General features: G+C 43.7%; 1 protein-coding gene across 2 annotated transcripts; it reads right to left on the reverse strand.

Moving 5' to 3' along the window:
- Positions 1–1,761: 1,761 nt before the first annotated feature.
- PIGA (phosphatidylinositol glycan anchor biosynthesis class A) lies at positions 1,762–14,681 on the reverse strand. Of its 2 annotated transcripts, none has more exons than XM_047075920.1 (6): positions 14,622–14,681; positions 11,416–12,195; positions 7,003–7,135; positions 6,095–6,227; positions 5,734–5,940; positions 1,762–4,077 (listed from the first exon to the last, which is right to left on the reverse strand). In XM_047075920.1, the coding sequence occupies exons 2-6, from the start codon at positions 12,131–12,133 to the stop codon at positions 3,811–3,813; spliced, it is 1,458 nt and encodes a 485-aa protein (XP_046931876.1). In that variant the 5' UTR covers positions 12,134–12,195; positions 14,622–14,681; the 3' UTR covers positions 1,762–3,810. The 2 variants fall into 2 exon arrangements, with proteins under 2 accessions (XP_046931876.1, XP_046931875.1); XM_047075919.1 differs by lacking the exon at positions 14,622–14,681 and adding an exon at positions 14,252–14,561.
- Between the last annotated feature and the right edge of the window lie 3,937 nt (positions 14,682–18,618).

The following is an 18,618-nucleotide window of genomic DNA, read 5'->3' on the forward strand; positions in this document are numbered from 1 at the left end:
TTCCCTACACTCTGCTAAAAGGCTGACGTGCGAGCATACAGCCTTGACGCACAACACACACTGCGTCCATTTCAGCGTCTTACACAAAGATCCTGGGCAGTTCCCACCCTCAAGAACGGAGATCAACATACGGGGTTTATTTACGAACTTAGTGTGGGCCTGCAACTTGCCACCTACAGAGTGCCAACGTATGAAAACACACGCACGAACACAGGCACATGACCTCTCTTCGTGTCGTGTCTCGTTCAATCGCGCTCTAAGAAGTGCACTCCCATTCTGAGTCATTTACGCATGTCGGCCCAGTGTCGTGTATTTAACACATGACACCATTCAGTCTTGTGTTGGCCTTTTCATTGAAAACATGGCTGTGCTTTCTGTGTTATATACCAGCAAATTAGGCCAGGAGGAGCTCGACTTTTCTCCAGGTTCAAATGGATGTCTATGCTACATTTGAGAGACCATCTTTAACTACGTTTGAGCATCACATTTGAGATGGGCATGAAAGGCTACTGAAGTAAGGGGTTAATTCGCGACATCCCTCACAGGAGAGGAAATCCTCTGTGGCACCATGGTTTCTCAGCCTCGGCACTACTGGTATTTTGGGCCAGATGATTCTTTGCTGTGGGAGGGCTATCCAAAAGCATTGTAGGATATTCGGCAGCATCTCGATGCCAGTGCCCCACTTCCATACAGGGCTAAGCGCGGAAATGTCTCCAGACCCTGCCAGGTGTCCCCTAGGGGGCAAAATCACCACCCCCGCTCCCCCCTCCCCTAAACCCCCACATCCAGTTAAGAACCACGGAGCCATAGCCAAATATAAAGGAGAAAGGAAAACCAACTCCCCAAAGTACTAGTGAACACAAATTATATTTTGTACAGAACTTTAATTTTCAGAATTTCGTATTTAAAAAAAGCCCAGGGTGGCGCCCGGGTGGCACACTTGGTTAAGCGTCCGACTTCGGCTCAGGTCATGATCTCACAGTCTGTGAGTTCGAGCCCCACATCGGCTCTGTGCTGACAGCACAGAGCCTGGAGCCTGCTTCAGATTCTGTCTCCCTCTCTCTCTGCCCCTCCCCTGCTAATGCTCTGTCTCTCTCAAAAATAAACATTAAAAGAAAAAAAATTAAAAAAAAAAAAGCCTAGCCACAGGATGATACAATTTAAAGTCTTGCCATATTCTTTTGGGAATGAAGAGCAGGATAAAGAGGCCTTTAAAAACACTTCGCAAAAGTAAACACAGACCTAGGATACCGCCTTTGCCAAAAGTAAGATTTGGTGTAAGATAAATCAGAACATACCAGTGTAGATGACTGCTTTCCACTGCTTCCAACAAAAAGGGTGGGAGAAGCTGGCCTTCTGTAAATGAAATCAAAATTCAAATTTCTCTTAAAATAGCTTACAAGATATACAAAATTATACAAGGTATAATTACGTAGTTCACATACACAATAGTTTCCAGATGTATTCGTTTGCCTCACGCGGTAACTCTAGTGCAGGGAAAAACAGGGCTTGTTTGGATCAGGAAACAAAAGCACAATTCAACTTATTATTCCATGAGTAAAAGAGAGAATGTATTCTAGAATGGAAAGATGTCAGAGCAATTCATCAGCCGAAGGACAGTTCCTGTTTTACTAACAGACCCAGCAACACATCTAATTGCAGGGAAAAGAGCAAGCATGTGAGGGAGGGGGGCGGGGGGGGAGCACTGTTCAACGGGTAAATACTATTGTGTTCAGAAAACAAGACAAACTCAGAAAATTGTCAAAATGCCATTTTGGTCTTTATTTTTGGACACGTAGCATGTTTTCATAAATCAGTGTTATATGTGCTCATTTTTATAATATCAAAAGAAATACAATATATTTTTCATAAATTCCCCATCACTGCAAGTTCACTTTCAAATAAATGTAAGTAGCGGGGTAGAACAATATGTTTCCACATATTGACCAGTGCAACACTGACAGTTACGATTAAGGTATCCAGGAAGCCTGAAAATTAAGATTTATGAGAACAAGCAAATTTACTTCCGTTTGTTAAAAACAAAGGAAATAATTCTGATCTGCAAATTACATACTTTACATGCAAGAAGTTTAAATCCCATTTCCACCTGAAACACATGGCAATCTTGAAAATATGCTAAGAAACAAAAATAGAAGAACCAACAGTAGTATGCCCTTCAAAATTGCTGAACAGGATACATAAAAGCAAAGGTTATAGTTGCGTGCTTCGCCGTGAATACTGGCACTGTTTCATATTTATATAAATCCGTTTCTGTGCATAAAAATCCCAATGAAATTTAATGGTTTAGGTCAGTCCATTTTTCTTTCACCAAAGAACCGTTAACTTCCAGGTTTTAAAAACCGCACTCCCGCGTTTGTGTTTCGGCACAAAACACAAACATATTCCCTACGTTATCGGTGGCAACCGGTTAACAGGCATGTTAAGATACTTTTTAAAAAGAAGTTTTGTGAATGTTATCATTAAAGAAAACAAGTCCCGTCAAGGATCACAATACTGCCAGAATCTATCTAGTGCACCAACGAGTGCCTCGTTCTTTTGATTTCACAGTCCTTGATCACAAAAACTTATTCTAAGGAGTTCAAGGAGTTCGTAAGACACACCATGTGGATAATTTGGGGTTTAAAAACCCATGGCTCTGGGCAACAACGATTACAGTGAACAACACACACCCACACAAGAGACTGTGTTCCTAACATTTTCAAACTCAATCTGCTATAAATAAAACATTCTGGGGCAAAGACTTTTGCATACTGACGATACTTCTCAGACATCAGCTAGGCCACAAGTGAAGGGACGTGGCTTGCATCGAAGGTACAGGGTAGCAGCTGACTTGGAGATTGCACACCTCGTACGTTCTGCTCGGAAGACATGAAGGCATGTACAGAGGACTAAACGATGCACGGAAGCACGTGGAGGGTTTCTCTGCACTAGCATCAACAGTGATATCGGTCCCTAGTATTTCAAAAGAAAAGGTATTTTCATAAACACAAACGAAGACGAAGGCTCTACCTAGGAGAACGCATGTGACAAGGTCGAAGAAGTAATCAGAGTATGCCGACAGTTTCTTCCCGGCATTAAAAGCAGGAGCATTTTTGGCATGTTTGATATTTTACCAGCTTGTCAACTGTGACTACAGAGAAGTGAGCCATCGGAGTGATCAACAAAGAGCGCATGTGCCCCTGGTCCTTAACAGCAGGAAGTGTCTGGTTCAATGTTCTACACATAGTAGGTGCTTAAAACATGCTACTAACTGATGGACCATCTTACTCAAGAAACCTGCTGACGGTACGTAACACTGAGTGAACCAAATCAACGGCTACGAACAGGACTTCAATGGCTATGACATGTGTGAACAGGACTCAAAGTAGTTCGTATCGTTGTTGTACTTCCCTAAAGAAAACTTGTAAACATCTGGTGAATGTCTAATTAACGGTAGAACATTTAAAATTGGCCAAAAAATGCCCAGAAAACATTTGGCCCTTCAGCACCCAAAGCTCCCAAAATATAATGTTAAAACATCTCCGTTAAAGGGATTTCAGTAGTCTGAAAAATGTCATTACCTGAGTGGCTTAAATGTTCTCTCCTAAATTTTAAGTAAGTGCAAGGAGTTTCTACACTCAGGAGTTGCATAAGTTTTTATCTTTCTTCAAAATAAAACATTGAATGGTATAGAGGTAGCATAACTTACTAAATGAACTTTAAAAAAAACAAAGAAAAAAGCAAGGTTATTTTCGATAGTCTTAATAGAACTATCACAAATGTGTAAAATGTTACAATCCAGGCTTTCTTCTACCTGGTTTTAGACATCGCATTATTCTTGCCCTCTTTTTTACTGGGAGGGTATCGAGGAGTCCAGGCCCCGTCTGGCCCTGTGGCGTCTATTGCAACGTCGATGACAGAATCTGGAGTCACCCATCGCAGGAAAACGAGGAAGAGAAAGTTGACTACAGCCAACAAAGCAAAAATGTAGCCCGTCACCGGGCCGCAGTGAGAGATGAGTCTGTCCAGTCGTCTGTCCATCGGTAACACGGCTTCTCCTGCCACGCGGTCGTACACCTGGCAGAGAGAGGCCGACAGTGAGCACTGTAACCCACGACAAACAACGACCTGCGCCAACCAGGAATGCTGTACAGATGCAAAGTGAGGTCGCTTACATTTCGTTGCTGTTGCTGTTTTAGTAATGATGTGATGAATACAATCACGGTCATTACTGTCATTTGATTCAACACTTACAGAGTGCTTATTCTGGCCAGAACACTGGGCTACACTCCTGGCCTCTAGGGCATCACCACCAAACTTAACCAACTACGAGAACTCCAAAGTCCTGAGAAGCCGGAGCCGCCTTTCAGGTCACGTCTGTCGAGGCCTTATTTAATGTGGCAGTGAATTCCTGAAGCAGGGCTGGCCTTCTAAGGTCGGGACGCGGCTGAGATGCTCTCACCACTAGCCCCCAGCAGAGCTCTAATCTAGTGCGCTTCTGGGTAAGAGAGGCCCTTCCGTCCACAGCCACCTGAGGCCGTGCTGCTGAGCACAGATGGTGAGCACATACACACTTTGTGGATTCCAAACGGAAGGAAGGGGGAAAAGATGGGGGACATTTTAGCAGATGGCACAGGTCGGACACCGGCACCTAATGCAAAGCTGACTGCCGAGAACTGGTGGCAGGTGGCGTGCTTTGTGAAACACCGCCAAGCACGGACCTCAGAAGTATTCCAAACAAAACCCCACGAAGACCCGTAAACATGTTTGTTTCGAACACAAACGAGGCCAGCATTTATGTTTCAACAGCCTCTCAGCATTCCTTGCGGTCCTTCCCACACAGCAGACCTGTGCGCCGCCTCCTTGAGAACCCAAGGAAGTTGTGACACGCGGTGCAGGTGCCATGGGGCAGCGACCTCAGGAAGGGTGTGGGCCGTTTTCGGCTAGCTCTTCCACCTTCCAAACATCTGGGACACATCTCAATCAGAATTATGTGGGCACTGCTGAATTAGGATAGTTGAGAAAGTATGCTTCCAGAGTGAACTCCAATTCAATTTCTTCATCAAGTTTCTAAATAGCACGGTTAAACTACAAAGCAGGAGTTGAACAGGATCAAAATGGCCTGTGTGGACCCGGCAGAATTAAAAAAGCAACTCCAAATTCTCTATTGCTGCTTTTTATTTGTGATCCTGTTTGCAACATCTGTCACGTGCATTTTGAGTCCTCACTCATTATGTTCTCAATCAGCCCAAAGATGCCAAACTCCTCTTCCCACGGAAAATCACATTACTTAGCAAAGGTGACACAAGGGTTTCGGGAAGTAGCCCAAACTAAATGTTGGCCGCAATCGGACTCAGCAAAACCATGTATTCTCTAGTAGACCCACGTGCTGTAGAATTAGAAGCAGCCTTAAGAAAACGTCTAAGAGTAGAGTTTAAGATCAGTTTTGCCTTTAACTGTTGTGACTTCCTGGAAAACTTCCTCAGGCCCAATTTAATGAAGGGTCTAGATGGCATTACCACTATTTTCAGATGTCAAAGGCAAGGACTTGACTAGAAACAGCCTAGCATATACCAAAAGCAGTACACGGTTCGTGTCTTCTCATCGGAAGAGACTTCGTAAACTTAAGCAACAGAGAGGATAAACCTAGAGAAGAAATAGCAAACGTGTACACAAAACGCCAAGAATTCAGACCCAATCATTCAAATACTCTTTGCTTAGCACATGACATACTTTTTCAGTTCTTTCCGCAACGTTCCTCCAGGTGTAGAAAGTCTTTACGATGTTGTGAATATCTTCGGGGGCTGGCAGCGCTCCTGATTTGAGTTGGGAAATCGCTTTTTCCAAACCCTCGCACAAGGACTTTACAGAAGGCTCACACAAAATGATCAGATTTTCTGGAAGTACTTCAGGAATCCCGCCAACCCTGGTACTGACGACCTTAAGAAGAGACAAAGAACACACGACACACCATAATTCGTACCTCAGGAAAAGAAGCCAAACCAACTTGAAAAGTCGTTACAGAATGTGTCTGATTATTTTTCAGAATGCAAGTACAGAAACCCCGACAGTGCAAGGCCTCAAAGCTTTTTACCTGTAAACCGCAACTGGCTGCTTCCACAATTGCCATGCAGAACGCTTCGGTAAGGGAAGTATTAAGAAAAATATGTCCTTGAACTAAGACATTTCTAACATCCTTGTGTTCTAAGGCTCCCAAGAGACGTACTCTGATTTTTGAAATGAGAGAAGAAAGAGGGGAGTGAAAATCTTGCTAGAAAAGAAATTATCATTTAGAAGCCAAGTGTGCTATTCGTACTGTACTTAGATTATTGCTGGTTCTGATGTTTTCCACCTCAAAAAAGGTTAGCATCTCCAAACTCTTATCTAAGAGTCTTTTAAAGCTCTTTGGTTCAAACCCACACGGCCAACATATTTCGAACTTTTGTCACGCCTACAAATTTCATCTTTTCCAAAACTGGTTGGCATTTAATAAAGATATTAATATGCTTTGATGAGTAAATATCAAAGTCATTTCTAAAGAGGAAAATGCCCCTTCTAAACGGATGTCTCACAGCAAACACCGTTCTAAGTTACTGAGAAAGAGAAGTACGTGAACCTGTACGTGCAGGGCAATTTACACGACTTGGGCCACGCTATAGAAATCACCACTCAGCAAGCCTTGAAAACGCGCAAACATTTCCAAAGCGGTTGGCGTGTGTGCATGCGTGGATGTGCGCACGCGCACACACACCTTCCAGGGTACCTCCAACCACTGCCCCCTAGAGTCCAATAATATTGGGCTAACAACAACAACAACAAAAACAATTAAACTGTGAATCTTAAAGTTTCCCATAGTACATACATTTTTAAAAAAAGAGACCTCGCGTCACATTTGTACATCAGGTACATGTAAGAGAAACAACCCACTTAACACACATCACCCAAACTGAATTTAGGTAACTGGTATTTTCTCACCCAAGGCAGTATGGAATCCATCAATACCTGTCATGTAGCTGGTACCTTTCCCGTACTTCTTCCAAAATGATTCTCTTAGGTCCCTCTCCTCCAATTATGAAATTTAAATCTGGATATTTTTGACAGAGTTCAGGTATTATACCACTAAGCAAATCAGTCCCTAGAAATATAAAATAAAGGTGAATGTTGGAAAGAGTAATATTTAAACCTAAAAAAGTTCATCAGAACTGAGAATCCACTCACTCTGAAGAGTATTAGCCATGCCCTCCTTAAGTATAGAAACGAACTCTCAAACCTTTCCGGGGAAGGTGGATTCCCTGGGATCGTCCAAACTAGGACTCATCTCCTGCAAGTTGCAATTCTTAAAGACACATACATTGACACATCCTTTGTTACCCAACACACGGACTGTTTGGTTTCACTGTAACAGAACATTCTTCAAGGTACTCGCTTGTGTTTACATATCACCTGTTATAAAACAGGTATTTGAGGTAGCTGACATCGGAGTTCGTTTTCTACAAGGCTGGACAGCTGACCGGAGATCTAGCTAGGTCCTGTCCCAGCCGTTTTAGGGGCAAGCTCTTTGACCAAGGGAAAGTTTTCTGATATAGAAAATGAAGAGACCAAGCGTACCTGAAGTCCAAGATCTCTTTCAGCTACCAACTTTCTCCCAGTCTGCGTTCCACTTCCCGCCCTAGGAAAGGGCCAAGTGACAAAGTAGAACTGCAGCCTCCACTTTGACAATGTGGTTTGTACAGAGGATTTTACAGCAAACACTATGGTGTTTGGGAAATTGAAAAGAGTAGTCCATCCAAACCTGCTAGGGCCGCTTCCCTTGAATGACAGTAAACGAAGGTGGCAGGGCTGCTACTGCTAGGTCATTAGAGTCCGTCAGAACAAAAGGATGCATCTTGGTTCCTTTTTGTTCTTTAATGAAACAAACACTCTACTTATAATGTGGAAATACCACCTCGGGTAATATAAAGCAACAAAATAAACCATGCTCTTCTAGTCTGAAAGTGGCTATCCAGAGTGACAGCATGTTGACACTATTTGGGAATTTAGTTAAGTAACATTTATAAATTGGACACATTCAAAAGTGAAAGTAAATGTAAAATAACCCAGTTAAAGTTTATTAATTTAAGAAATGCATACACATACACACACACACACACACACACACACACACACACACAAAGAACTGCACTTCTTCTTAGTCCTTCCCAGATACAGGCAGATCAATTATAAAAAAAGATGGTGGGAGAAATTATATATATGGCGTCATTTTTATTAAACAATTCAAAGTAGGACTTAAGTAAACTCTGCTATTTTCAAAATATGATTGCATTAGCAAACATAAATTCACTGCGACTTTTCTGAACTATGAAGGCTTCTCATTAAAATCTTAGCTATCTGTGTTTCCAAACAATTACCAAATTGATCCATTGGATTTCTACATAAACTAGAAGGTGGCTTAATGACTTTTACCATTTAGTGTCCTATAGTTCTTTCATTTTCTTTCTTACCTTTCCTTCTCCCTTCTATTACAAAGGTTAAGAACCCAGCCTTCTAATGAAAAGTGCAATACACATAGCGTACTAATTATAACTGCTGATAACAACATTTACTGAGCGGTTACTACATTAGGCAATGCCCTTGAAGGGTGCGAGGTCATGGAATCCCGACAACTACCTTATAAGGAATGGAAGTGATTAATACTATCAGTGATCTATATTATTATTCTAGGAATGAAAGGGTTTTCCCAAACAATAAAATATTCTCCTGCCTCTGAGAAGAGCCTAACACAATGGAACATACAAAAGGACTTGCAATTGCCATAGTCACACAAAACGGACAAAGAAAAATCATGATACAAATGGCTTCTAAAGCTCAGTCTAACATATGTTAAAGAAACTTCTGAATCTACACTTAGACTCTGGGCCAGAGGTGAGGGAACAGGAGACCTTAGTTCAAGAGCTGGACTCTTGTTTGTCATCTCTGATACTGTATGAACTGAGTGAGTTACTTACCCTCTCTGAGACTCAGTTTGTTGCATGCAGATAACATCTACCCTACAGTTGTTGGGAGGGTCAAGTGAGGTACTGTACCATGTACAGGCTTTATCAACTCCAGAATATAAATAGAAGCCGTCATCACCACCGCAGCAAGAAGGGGGGCGTGCCTGCACACGCGCAGGAGCACTGGGAGACCCTGACTGAGCACAACAGGCTCTGGAGAAAGGGAAGAAGGCAGCCAGGGAAGCTCAGGAGTAAGAAGTGGCATTTCTCCTCTCTCACTCAATACACTGCAGTGGGCCTTTGAGAACTGGTCCAAAGGAACACCACCTAAGGAAATTAGTTGATAATTAACGGACCATAAACACAACTACTCACTTTTGGGCTAGAGATGTGGCTGTTCCTTCCGAGAATGTTACTTTTTGTACAGTGCCCGGCGTATGGAGCGGGTTCGCTAAATACTTGTTAAATGACCGAATTGAGAATAGGACAGGCCGTGCCTTCCCTCTGTCGCTGGTAGTTAGCTCAGCGGGCTCGAATACCATCGTTAGTGACATAAAGGTAACAGCTTTAGTTTGTACCAAGATTTCATTTTGCTCTGATCCTCGACCATGCATGCACCACACTCATTCTCGGCTAGCTAGCTCACAGCTCTTTTAGCTATGTGACTAAAAGATAGCCTAGGCGCGTTTTCTAAGTTGCAACACATCACCAGTATCCCCAGAGGGGTTTCCAAGAGAGACTGCGGGTCCATTCACATCTTCTTGATTAAAGAAAGGAAGCACACCGAGAGAGCATGCCTTCACCCCAGAAAACGCAGCTCAACAGTTTCCTCACCAACCTCCACTTAAGTGGACTGCTGGACCAACCAGGGCTCCCTTCCAAATGTAAAGCATACTGAGCAAGGCCCGCGTCTGCACCGTAGGCCACTCCTGGGCACACTGGTACACTTCCGACCCCACCGCTGAGCCGCGTGCTGAGAACCAGCCGCATTGGTCCACGTACGTCTGATGCCAGCTACGCTTGGTAATGCGGGTACTTGGGAACGCTGGGTAATTTACGTAAATGGCACATCAACTGACACAGTTAAGTTCCTACGAGACTAAGCTGAACGGTATGAAAAATTCAATAAAGGAAAAGTTACACCAGAAAGCTCTTGTCCGATTAGGGGATATCCTAAACCACTGTGTCAAATCAAGAACAAGTCAAAAATCTCGAAGTACACGATTTCGTACACCTTTAAGTTCTCACCCCACTTAAAGGAAGCCCAAATCGGCAACTACAAATAATGACACTTTTGGAAGGTGGCCGTGCGAGAAAGATGGCACAGCTCCAACCAGCGGACCAGAACTCTTACGCCTGGAGGCCCACATCCAACTACTTACTGGCAACGCAGTGTGTGTTAATAACATTCTGAGTTCAATTCAAATACTTAAGGGAGGGTATGGATTATTTTTTTTCAATAATTCCCTACTTTAAGTGATGATTTTGATTACTGGACAGGTTTTTCAAATACCATCCAGAAGACCACTTAGGTTCTGAATAACCAGACCGTTTCAGGCTTTTAGTAAACGAGGCTCCACAAATGCTATTGCGGTGTCCATTAAGTGCTGCAGAGGCACTAAAAAAAAAATCCTCCTTGATAATGGTAGACACTTATCAAATACAAACTGGCCTAAGTACTTTACAGGAACCATTACTGAACCCTCACAAGGTTCCTGGTGGTGCCCAAACCGTACAAATGAAAAAACTGAGACTCAGAGAGGTTAAGCAGCTTGTCCTCAATCACACAGTGGGATGCGGGGAGGATCAGGCTCCAGGCCGTCTAATCCCCCTGCCTTTACCACTTACCTGCCCCCAGATTATTAACACCTTATCTACGATTAAATGAAATAAGCTATAAAACGGCAATGTTCAGAACAAGCTGACTTTGAGGAGATGCATAATAGACAGGAAAGCTAGAAATTGAAATATTCCTAAAGGTCATCCCTGAATAGTACAGTTACAGCTGATTTTACTTACCACCTCTGTGCTTTTCTTAGTTTTCAAAATATCTGCAGTGAAAAGGCATTATTTTTGCAATCAGAAAGAAAGGGCTATGTGGTGGCTCAGCGTCTCACCTCTTACCACACACACAGGGCTGTTTAGCCTTAAAAAGACCTGACCTACTCAACAATATCAGATTACTGTTTTTAAGTAACTATTAAAACATCAAAGGTGGGGGGTGGCATTCACCACCATTTCAAAAAATCTGGGGGGATGTATCAAACAGTATTACACCTTCCTTCGCTATATTTAATCCAGAAGTGGTTATGAGCCCATAAAACAAAACGAAAAGCCGAACAATCATTACATACAAGTATTCAACAGCTTTCTACAAGAAACAAAAGTCTGTGCAGTGCAATTGTAGCTATCATTTCATTACCTTTTCTGTAAACAAGTCTGCTGACAACAACAACAGTTATTATACTATCATGCCTTCTAAATGGGTCTGGAGTGAAGTCAGTAGGATCTACAGCATTAGGAATGACGGACACTATTTCAGGATTCAGTGCTGCTCTTAGCACAGTGTTTTCCTTACTAGTATAAGAGACACAAATTATGTGGTTTGTGTCACAAAGAGACACAGTTAGAAGCTTGTTTGTAAGCACCGAGCTGACATCAGCAAATCCAAAAAGGGAGTGGTCCGTGAAGACTGTCTGGAGCCCCATGGTCTTGGCGTGGAAGAGGGCATCATGGGCCATGGCAGAAAAAGAACTATGTGAATGTATTATCGTGACTCTCTCCCGAACAAATATGTACCTGAGCAATGGCAGACTGTGAAAGAGGGTCGTGGCCGTAGATTGGTTGTACATGACTTTCAGAGGCAAGTAATAGACTTTGAGGCCATTAGTGAGGTAACGGATGCCTTTTCGATTTCCATAAGCATGGGTGACAATTATAACTTTGTGCCCTCTTTCAATCAGACACTGAGAGAGCTGGTAAATGTGGCTTTCCACGCCTCCCATATTGGGATAGAAAAAGTCCGACACCATGCATATATTATGGGTATGGGTCCTACATGTCGACAGACTTCCAGGGCTGACACGGGAGAGCACAGCTGAGGGAAACTGGCCAGGCCCACCTCCTCCTCTACAGGCCATGCTGAGATGGTTTAGGCATTAGTCCTTAGAGCAGCTCAGTTAAGATATGTGTCGTCTAGTACCTGAAAGAGAGAGTAAAACAAGATCTCAGCTCAGAGACAAAATATATTACATTTTCCAAATCCAGATATAAACACTGTTTTATGCTAATGTAAATTTGCCAGCTTTCCCCCTAGAAATAAAACAAAAGCATATAATGAAATTACTCATCTGACATTTACTTGCTTAGCATTTACTACGTGCCATACAACAAAACTAGATTCTGCGATGTCCTTATATTTTAATTTTGCTTTAAAAAAACTCCTACACGGGGGCACCTGGGTGGCTCAGTTAGTTAAGCGTCCAACTTCGGCTTAGGTCACGATGTCATGGTTCGTGGGTTCAAGTCCCGCGTCGGGCTCTGTGCTGACAGCTCGGAGCCTGGAGCCTGCTTCACATTCTGTGTCTCCCAATTTCTCTGCCCCTCCCCCACTCATGCTCTGTCCCCCCCCCCACTCAAAACAAATAAACATTTTAAAAAATTAAAAAAAAAAAACTCCTACACATAATTTTAAAAAAGTAAGTTTCGGGGCACCCGGGTGGCACAGTCAGGGACGCATCCAACTCTAGATTTCGGCTCAGGTCACGACCTCATGGTTGACGGGGCCGAGCCCCGTGTCGGGCTCTTGTGCTGACCATGTGGAGCCTGCTTCAGATTCTCTCTCTCCTCTCTCTCTGGCCCCCCTGCCCTCACTTGTGTTCTGGCTCTCAAAATAAACAGATAAATAAAAGTATGTTACATCACAGTACATAAGGATGTGCTATGCTAACAAACCAGTGCATTTCAATAATTAAACATATGGCTCTTTACAGAAAGTTTGCCGACCCCGCTCTAGACCTTAGCCACTGATTCAACAAACCTCATAAAATTCTGCGATTCACTTTGTGGTTTATACTAAAATATACCTGGAACTAGAACTGTCTTTTTGACGGTAGCTTTTTCAATGTCACCTACAGCACATGTTACAGACATCCACCTACGTTTTCCCCTTCCGTATTCAAGGCTGGTGTTAAAGGGCTCCTTTCATTTTCTTAAACTTTCTTTCAGCTATGTAAGCCTTTCTTCCATGAGCGTCCCTCTCTCTGGTTTGGAGTCTCGAGATAAAGGCTCAGTTAGAGGTGGGTTGGATCTGGGGCCATTTTCTAAACCTTAAGTAGGAAATATTTACTTCAGGGGTCCCTTAGATCCTCATCAGTGCAAAATGCTCAGTATTCGGTACTATTACATATTCTTACTTTTAAAGCTAAAGAGTGTTGTGGAAAGCTAGTGAAAATCTTCCTCAGATTTACAATGGAGATTTCCACACCTCCAGAAACTCAGTGGTACAAGGGAAAGCCATTCCAAAGGTCTGAGTTTCTGATTTCACCTGCAAACTCAGGAAATGCAAATCAACTGCCTGTGCAAAGTCTTAATTCTTCTTGCTAACAAATTCATCTATGTTTTACGTATATTCTCAGAAATACTCAGTGTTTCTTGACCTGAACTTACTAATTAAGATTCAAGACTACCAAATTTGGGGAGTCGTCAGTTTTGTACTTTTAAAGTGGCTTCAGTAACATTTTCTTACTGTGGTTCGTCACCTACACCTGAATTTCCAGTTGTATTCAATTTAAAAAGATGAGTGATTAAAAAACAAAAAAAAAAAAAAGGGAGTGAAGGACCAAATGAAATAATCTTAAAAGTTTTCTCATGAACCTGCTAACGTCCTGTGAGGAGTCTGCCTACTTCCATCGGGTTATCACGCCTAACATCTTTCTGGCATAGAAGCTCAACAAATGGCACAATCACAGATTCTTAGATTTTAAAGCCGAAGAGAGGCTAGGAGATCTAGGAATACCTCCCTTACTCTACAAACGAGAAGCCAAACAAGTTGAGCGATTTGCCCACGGTCTCCACCCAGCCACTTAAGTGACAAATGCGAGATGGCCATAAAATCTGCAACCATTCATGGCCAACGAGTGTCTGGGCAGACAGCCGCAGAGGCTCCCGAGGAGCCTTAGGGAGACCCCGAGGGGGCTTGGGTCCGGAGGACGGGGCTTCCACACCCACCCCCCTGGCAATACCCCGACTTCACTCACTGAGAGGTCACCGGGGAGCGCCAGGGCCAAGGAAGGGACGACCCCGCTCAATCAGCAGCCCCGCTGGAGTCAAGGAGGGTTCCGCCAGGCCCAAAGGGAGGAAGATGGCCAGACGGCGGGCAGGAGTCTGAGGCTGGGGGTCCGGAGTCCTTCACCCCGCCCGCCTCAATCTCGGCGGAACCGGCTTCAGCGCGGCCACCCCAGCGCACCCTCAGCTCCACTCGACTCCGGTGGCTCTCGACCCCGACTTCCGAGCTTCAAAGCCGCGTCGGCTTCGCCCCTTCCATCGCCGGCCACACTCCCACGAGTGCAGCCCCGTCCCATCCGGAAGCGGCCGAGAGTGCTGGCGCAGGGTCAGACGCGCACTTACCGGCGAGTCCCATGGCCGCCAGCGTCCGGACCTCCCGCGGCTGCAGCCAGAGTCCCACCTCGCTGTCCCGAAACACCAATCCGAGGCGTCCGCGCCCGAGCGCCGCGCCCCCGAGGCAGCCAATCGCAAAGATGCGCTGGCGTCACGTGCGGGAGCGCCGCTCAGCGCCCACCCTTCAGCGCGCTGTGGAACGTCAGTGCGCGTAAGCACATGTTTTCGCGATGTTCAGAGTAACTTGTTTTCTCTGCACAGAAAGTAGTAATCTTTGGTTTAATCTTTCATATGAAGTCTTAGTGTCGCAGATCTCTAGAAACCGGCCCTGGTCTCTTCTTACACAAGCAACCTATCAAGAGCCTTCCTCGGGGTAAAGTCAGAAATCCCAGCGTGACTCGCAGCGAGCCTTTAGGGCTGCTGGGAGTTGTAGTCTGGTGGCCTTTGGAAGCGAAGCTGAACTTCGGAAACTCACTCCCAGGATGCACTGGACTTCTAAGCCCAAATTGTGCAAAAGGTCTGGTGGGTTCGCGTCTTGGTTGCCTGGTTACAGCGTCTCTTTTCTGGAAGCCGGTTCTCAGCGACTTCGGATGGGAGAGACTTTTGGGTGAGAAGGCTACCAAAGGCTGGGGTCACGCTGGCCTTGGGTTTCTGGTTATCTGTGCCGCAGCAGAACCGTGTTTGTTCTTAACCACCCTGCTAGGGTTGCCTGATGTAGCAAATAAAAATACACAGATAAAGAGTAAAAAAAATCAAACTTTATAAAAATTTGAATTTCAGGTAAATTTTATTTTCTTTTTTATTTTCTTTTTAATATTTATTTATTATTGAGAGACCGAGAGACACAGAGCATGAGTAGGGCAGGGGCAGAGAGAGAGGGAGACACAGAATCCGAAGCAGGCCCCAGGCTCCGAGCTGTCAGCACAGAGCCGGAAGCGGGGCTCAAACTCGCAAACCGGGAGATCATGACCTGAGCCGATGTCCGACGCCCAACCGACTGAGTCACCCAGGCGCCCCTCAGGTAAATTTTAAACAAGTATGTCCCACATATTGGGGACTTGACTAAAAAATTATTCATTGTTTATCAGGAATTCAAACTTAACTGGCTATCTTGTATTTTATCTGGTAACCTTACACTCTGGAGGAAAAAAAAAATTGAGGTCTGACGTACAATATCAACTCCCACTCAAACTGGTTTTACTGGCTATGGTGGTGCTTGGCCAGGAGGCTCATGAATCGGTGGAAATGGTCTGATGGCCATCTTCCCCTTCCATTTAGTGCCTGGAGTTCCCCCAGCTCCACCATGCATACACTTTCCAGAACAGTTGCCTTCCTGAGCACTATCTCTAGCGCCCCTTTTAAGCTTGTAGAAAACCTATTCATCCTCTGAAGATTTCAGCTCCTTTCTGATGCCCTCCCCAGGCCTAGAGAGGGAACTCAATCCTCCCTCTTTTGTGTTTGATAGTATTTTGGCCTTATGCTGGTCTGGTAGTTATCAGGTGATATTCAAGTTGTTTGCCTGACTGACACCCCCCTTCCTCCTTCACCTGATCCTGGAAGGCGGGTGTTGTTTGGATCTCACACGGACTCGTTCTGAAAATGATTACGTTTGCTTGTTAAATGTCTGCCTTCTTGGCCAGATAGTAAGCTGAGGCAAGGCTTGTTCCTAGTAATAGACAGTGACTAAGTCTTAATTGTATTAATGGATTTCTTTATCCAATACCGGTGCAGTCCCAGTATGAACACTTATACCCAATAAAATGTATTGAAAATATTTTATGGAGTGTACCATATAAATATTACAGTGCAATGATATCATTCAAAGAGCATTTTGGTTGTAGGATCTGAACTGTTACTAATGAGTTAACTTTAATGAGCTAATGTTGTTTAACTCAAGTAGGAATAGATACCCTGCACTGGGTTGATATTGAAGCATCAGAGAATAAAGACGATGATGAAAGTTCAAGGATGGTACAACATTGCTTTGGACTCCTGTTCATTTTTGCAATAGGCTTTAAGACAAAGGGAGTGGGTAGAGAAACTGGAAAGTATCAATGAGCGTTAAGCCCATGTGTTGAGCCCCTGGTTTGCCAATGCCATAGTTCTAATCACAATGCACATTCGAAATTCTAAGATCCTGATGCCACTATTCCTTCAAATGACTTGTGATCCTTTTCAAAACAGTGTTTTCTACCATTATCACCATTTACTGAGTTCCTATGCTGTAGAAGGCTTTGTGGAGAATACAAGGAACATTAAACATAGTCCCTATGTTTTAAAAGTTATTTTTTATCCTTTGTAGCTTTTACACACTTTTTGCCAATAGTGACAAGCAATCCACCTTTCTTGAAAGGTTCTTTGTGTTTTAAATACTGTAGCATAGGCTGACCTTTATAAATAGCTAATAAAGGCACACTGGTGCTGAGTCTCTGTTGGAGGGGGAGAGGGTTGAGAAAACTTGCAGGCTGTTCCAATGAGCAGGTATATGGGTTCTGGCAGTCTGAAAACATTGAAATTCATTCATCACATCCCAGTCTCTGACCTAGGCACTGAGCATTAAAGGCAAATAAATCATAATTCTGCACATGGCTCACAATCTCATGTGGGTATGAGACTCCGTTTATAGCCAGTGTAAATTTAAGGCTATCTTCTAAAAGTCAAAAGAAAGTTGTAGCATCAGGGCTAAGCTATAAATCTGAGAATAATTCTAATTATGGTATTCTGCCTAAATGTATGGAATCAAGATATACCTTTAGAGAATTTTCTTAGAAATTACTAAAGTTAAAGTAGAATACTTACATGCAGTGTATTCTGATTACACTTAGTAAAATATGAGGGCAATCAGTACCAGCTGTAGTATAAAATGATCTATAAATGGAGAAGGTATAAAATAAATGTGGGTATCGCCTTCCCTTGAAATCCAGCTCTTTGCAAGTTTCAGCTCAGGTCATGATCTCACGGTTTCATGAGTTCGAGCCCCGCATCAAGCTGTGCACTGACAGTGCGGAGCCTTCTTGGGATTCTCTCTCTCCCTCTCTCTCTGCCCCTCCCCTACTCACACTGTCTGCCTCTCTCTAAATAAATAAATAAACTTAAAATGCTCTGAGGGAAGTCCTATTGGAAACTTTCCTCTTGATCGCCAATGGCTATGCTGCAAAGAAGCTCAGGCAAGATACTAAATGATGAAGGGCCACCTGAAGAGAGGCCCTGGAGAGTGAAATTTCGTCTTGGGCTTCCAGCGGCAGAGGAGTTCCCATTCACTGGTCACAAAATCAATGCAATACTGCTTCTTTATTTATTTATTAGAGTACTGTTTGTTAGGTACCTACTAAATGCAAGCCATTGTTTCACACTGAGGATTATGGGTGGATTAGACAAAGTCCAGCTCTTCATTGACCAAATGACCAAATCCATGAAGGTCACAATTTTCACCAAATTACTTTCCTTAAAAACCTTAAAAGAGGGGTCCCTGGCTGGCTCAGTCAGTAGGGAGTGTGACTCTTGATCTCAGAGTCATGAATTTGAGCCCCACATTGGGGGTAGAGTTCACTTAAAAAAAAAAAAAAAGCCTTACAATGGATGCTTTGCATCATCTCCTTTATCAAGCATCTCAGTATTTTAATCTCATCCAACTCTGACCATTATGCTGTCAAATCTGTTTCCAGTGCTAATGGGGCTCCCACCACTGCCTCCTTTAGTCACAGCTTTGTGATCTGTACTGCCATATTAATACATTCTCCAGCCTGGTGGCTTAGATAATCAGGGACAGCATGCATCACTGGCACTTGCTGTATTTGCTTTAATCTCTTGGGACTTCTCACATATTTTTGTTTTGCAACAAGTTGAGAATTTTCAGCCCACATTCTAAAGCTATTACTATGATAAATGCTTCTGTGCAGTGAACAGTACATTCTAATAAGGCCTTAGGCCAGCTATCCCACCTCCACACTGAGGGCCAGCTCCAGCCCAGGTCAGACACAGCCTCAGGGATCCAAGTGCAAACCTC

The sequence above is a fragment of the Lynx rufus genome, unplaced genomic scaffold, assembly GCF_022079265.1.
Source record: "Lynx rufus isolate CCGP_SWC_20201006 ecotype Redwood Valley unplaced genomic scaffold, mLynRuf1.p SCAF_14, whole genome shotgun sequence".
NCBI classification, from domain to species: domain Eukaryota; kingdom Metazoa; phylum Chordata; class Mammalia; order Carnivora; family Felidae; genus Lynx; species Lynx rufus.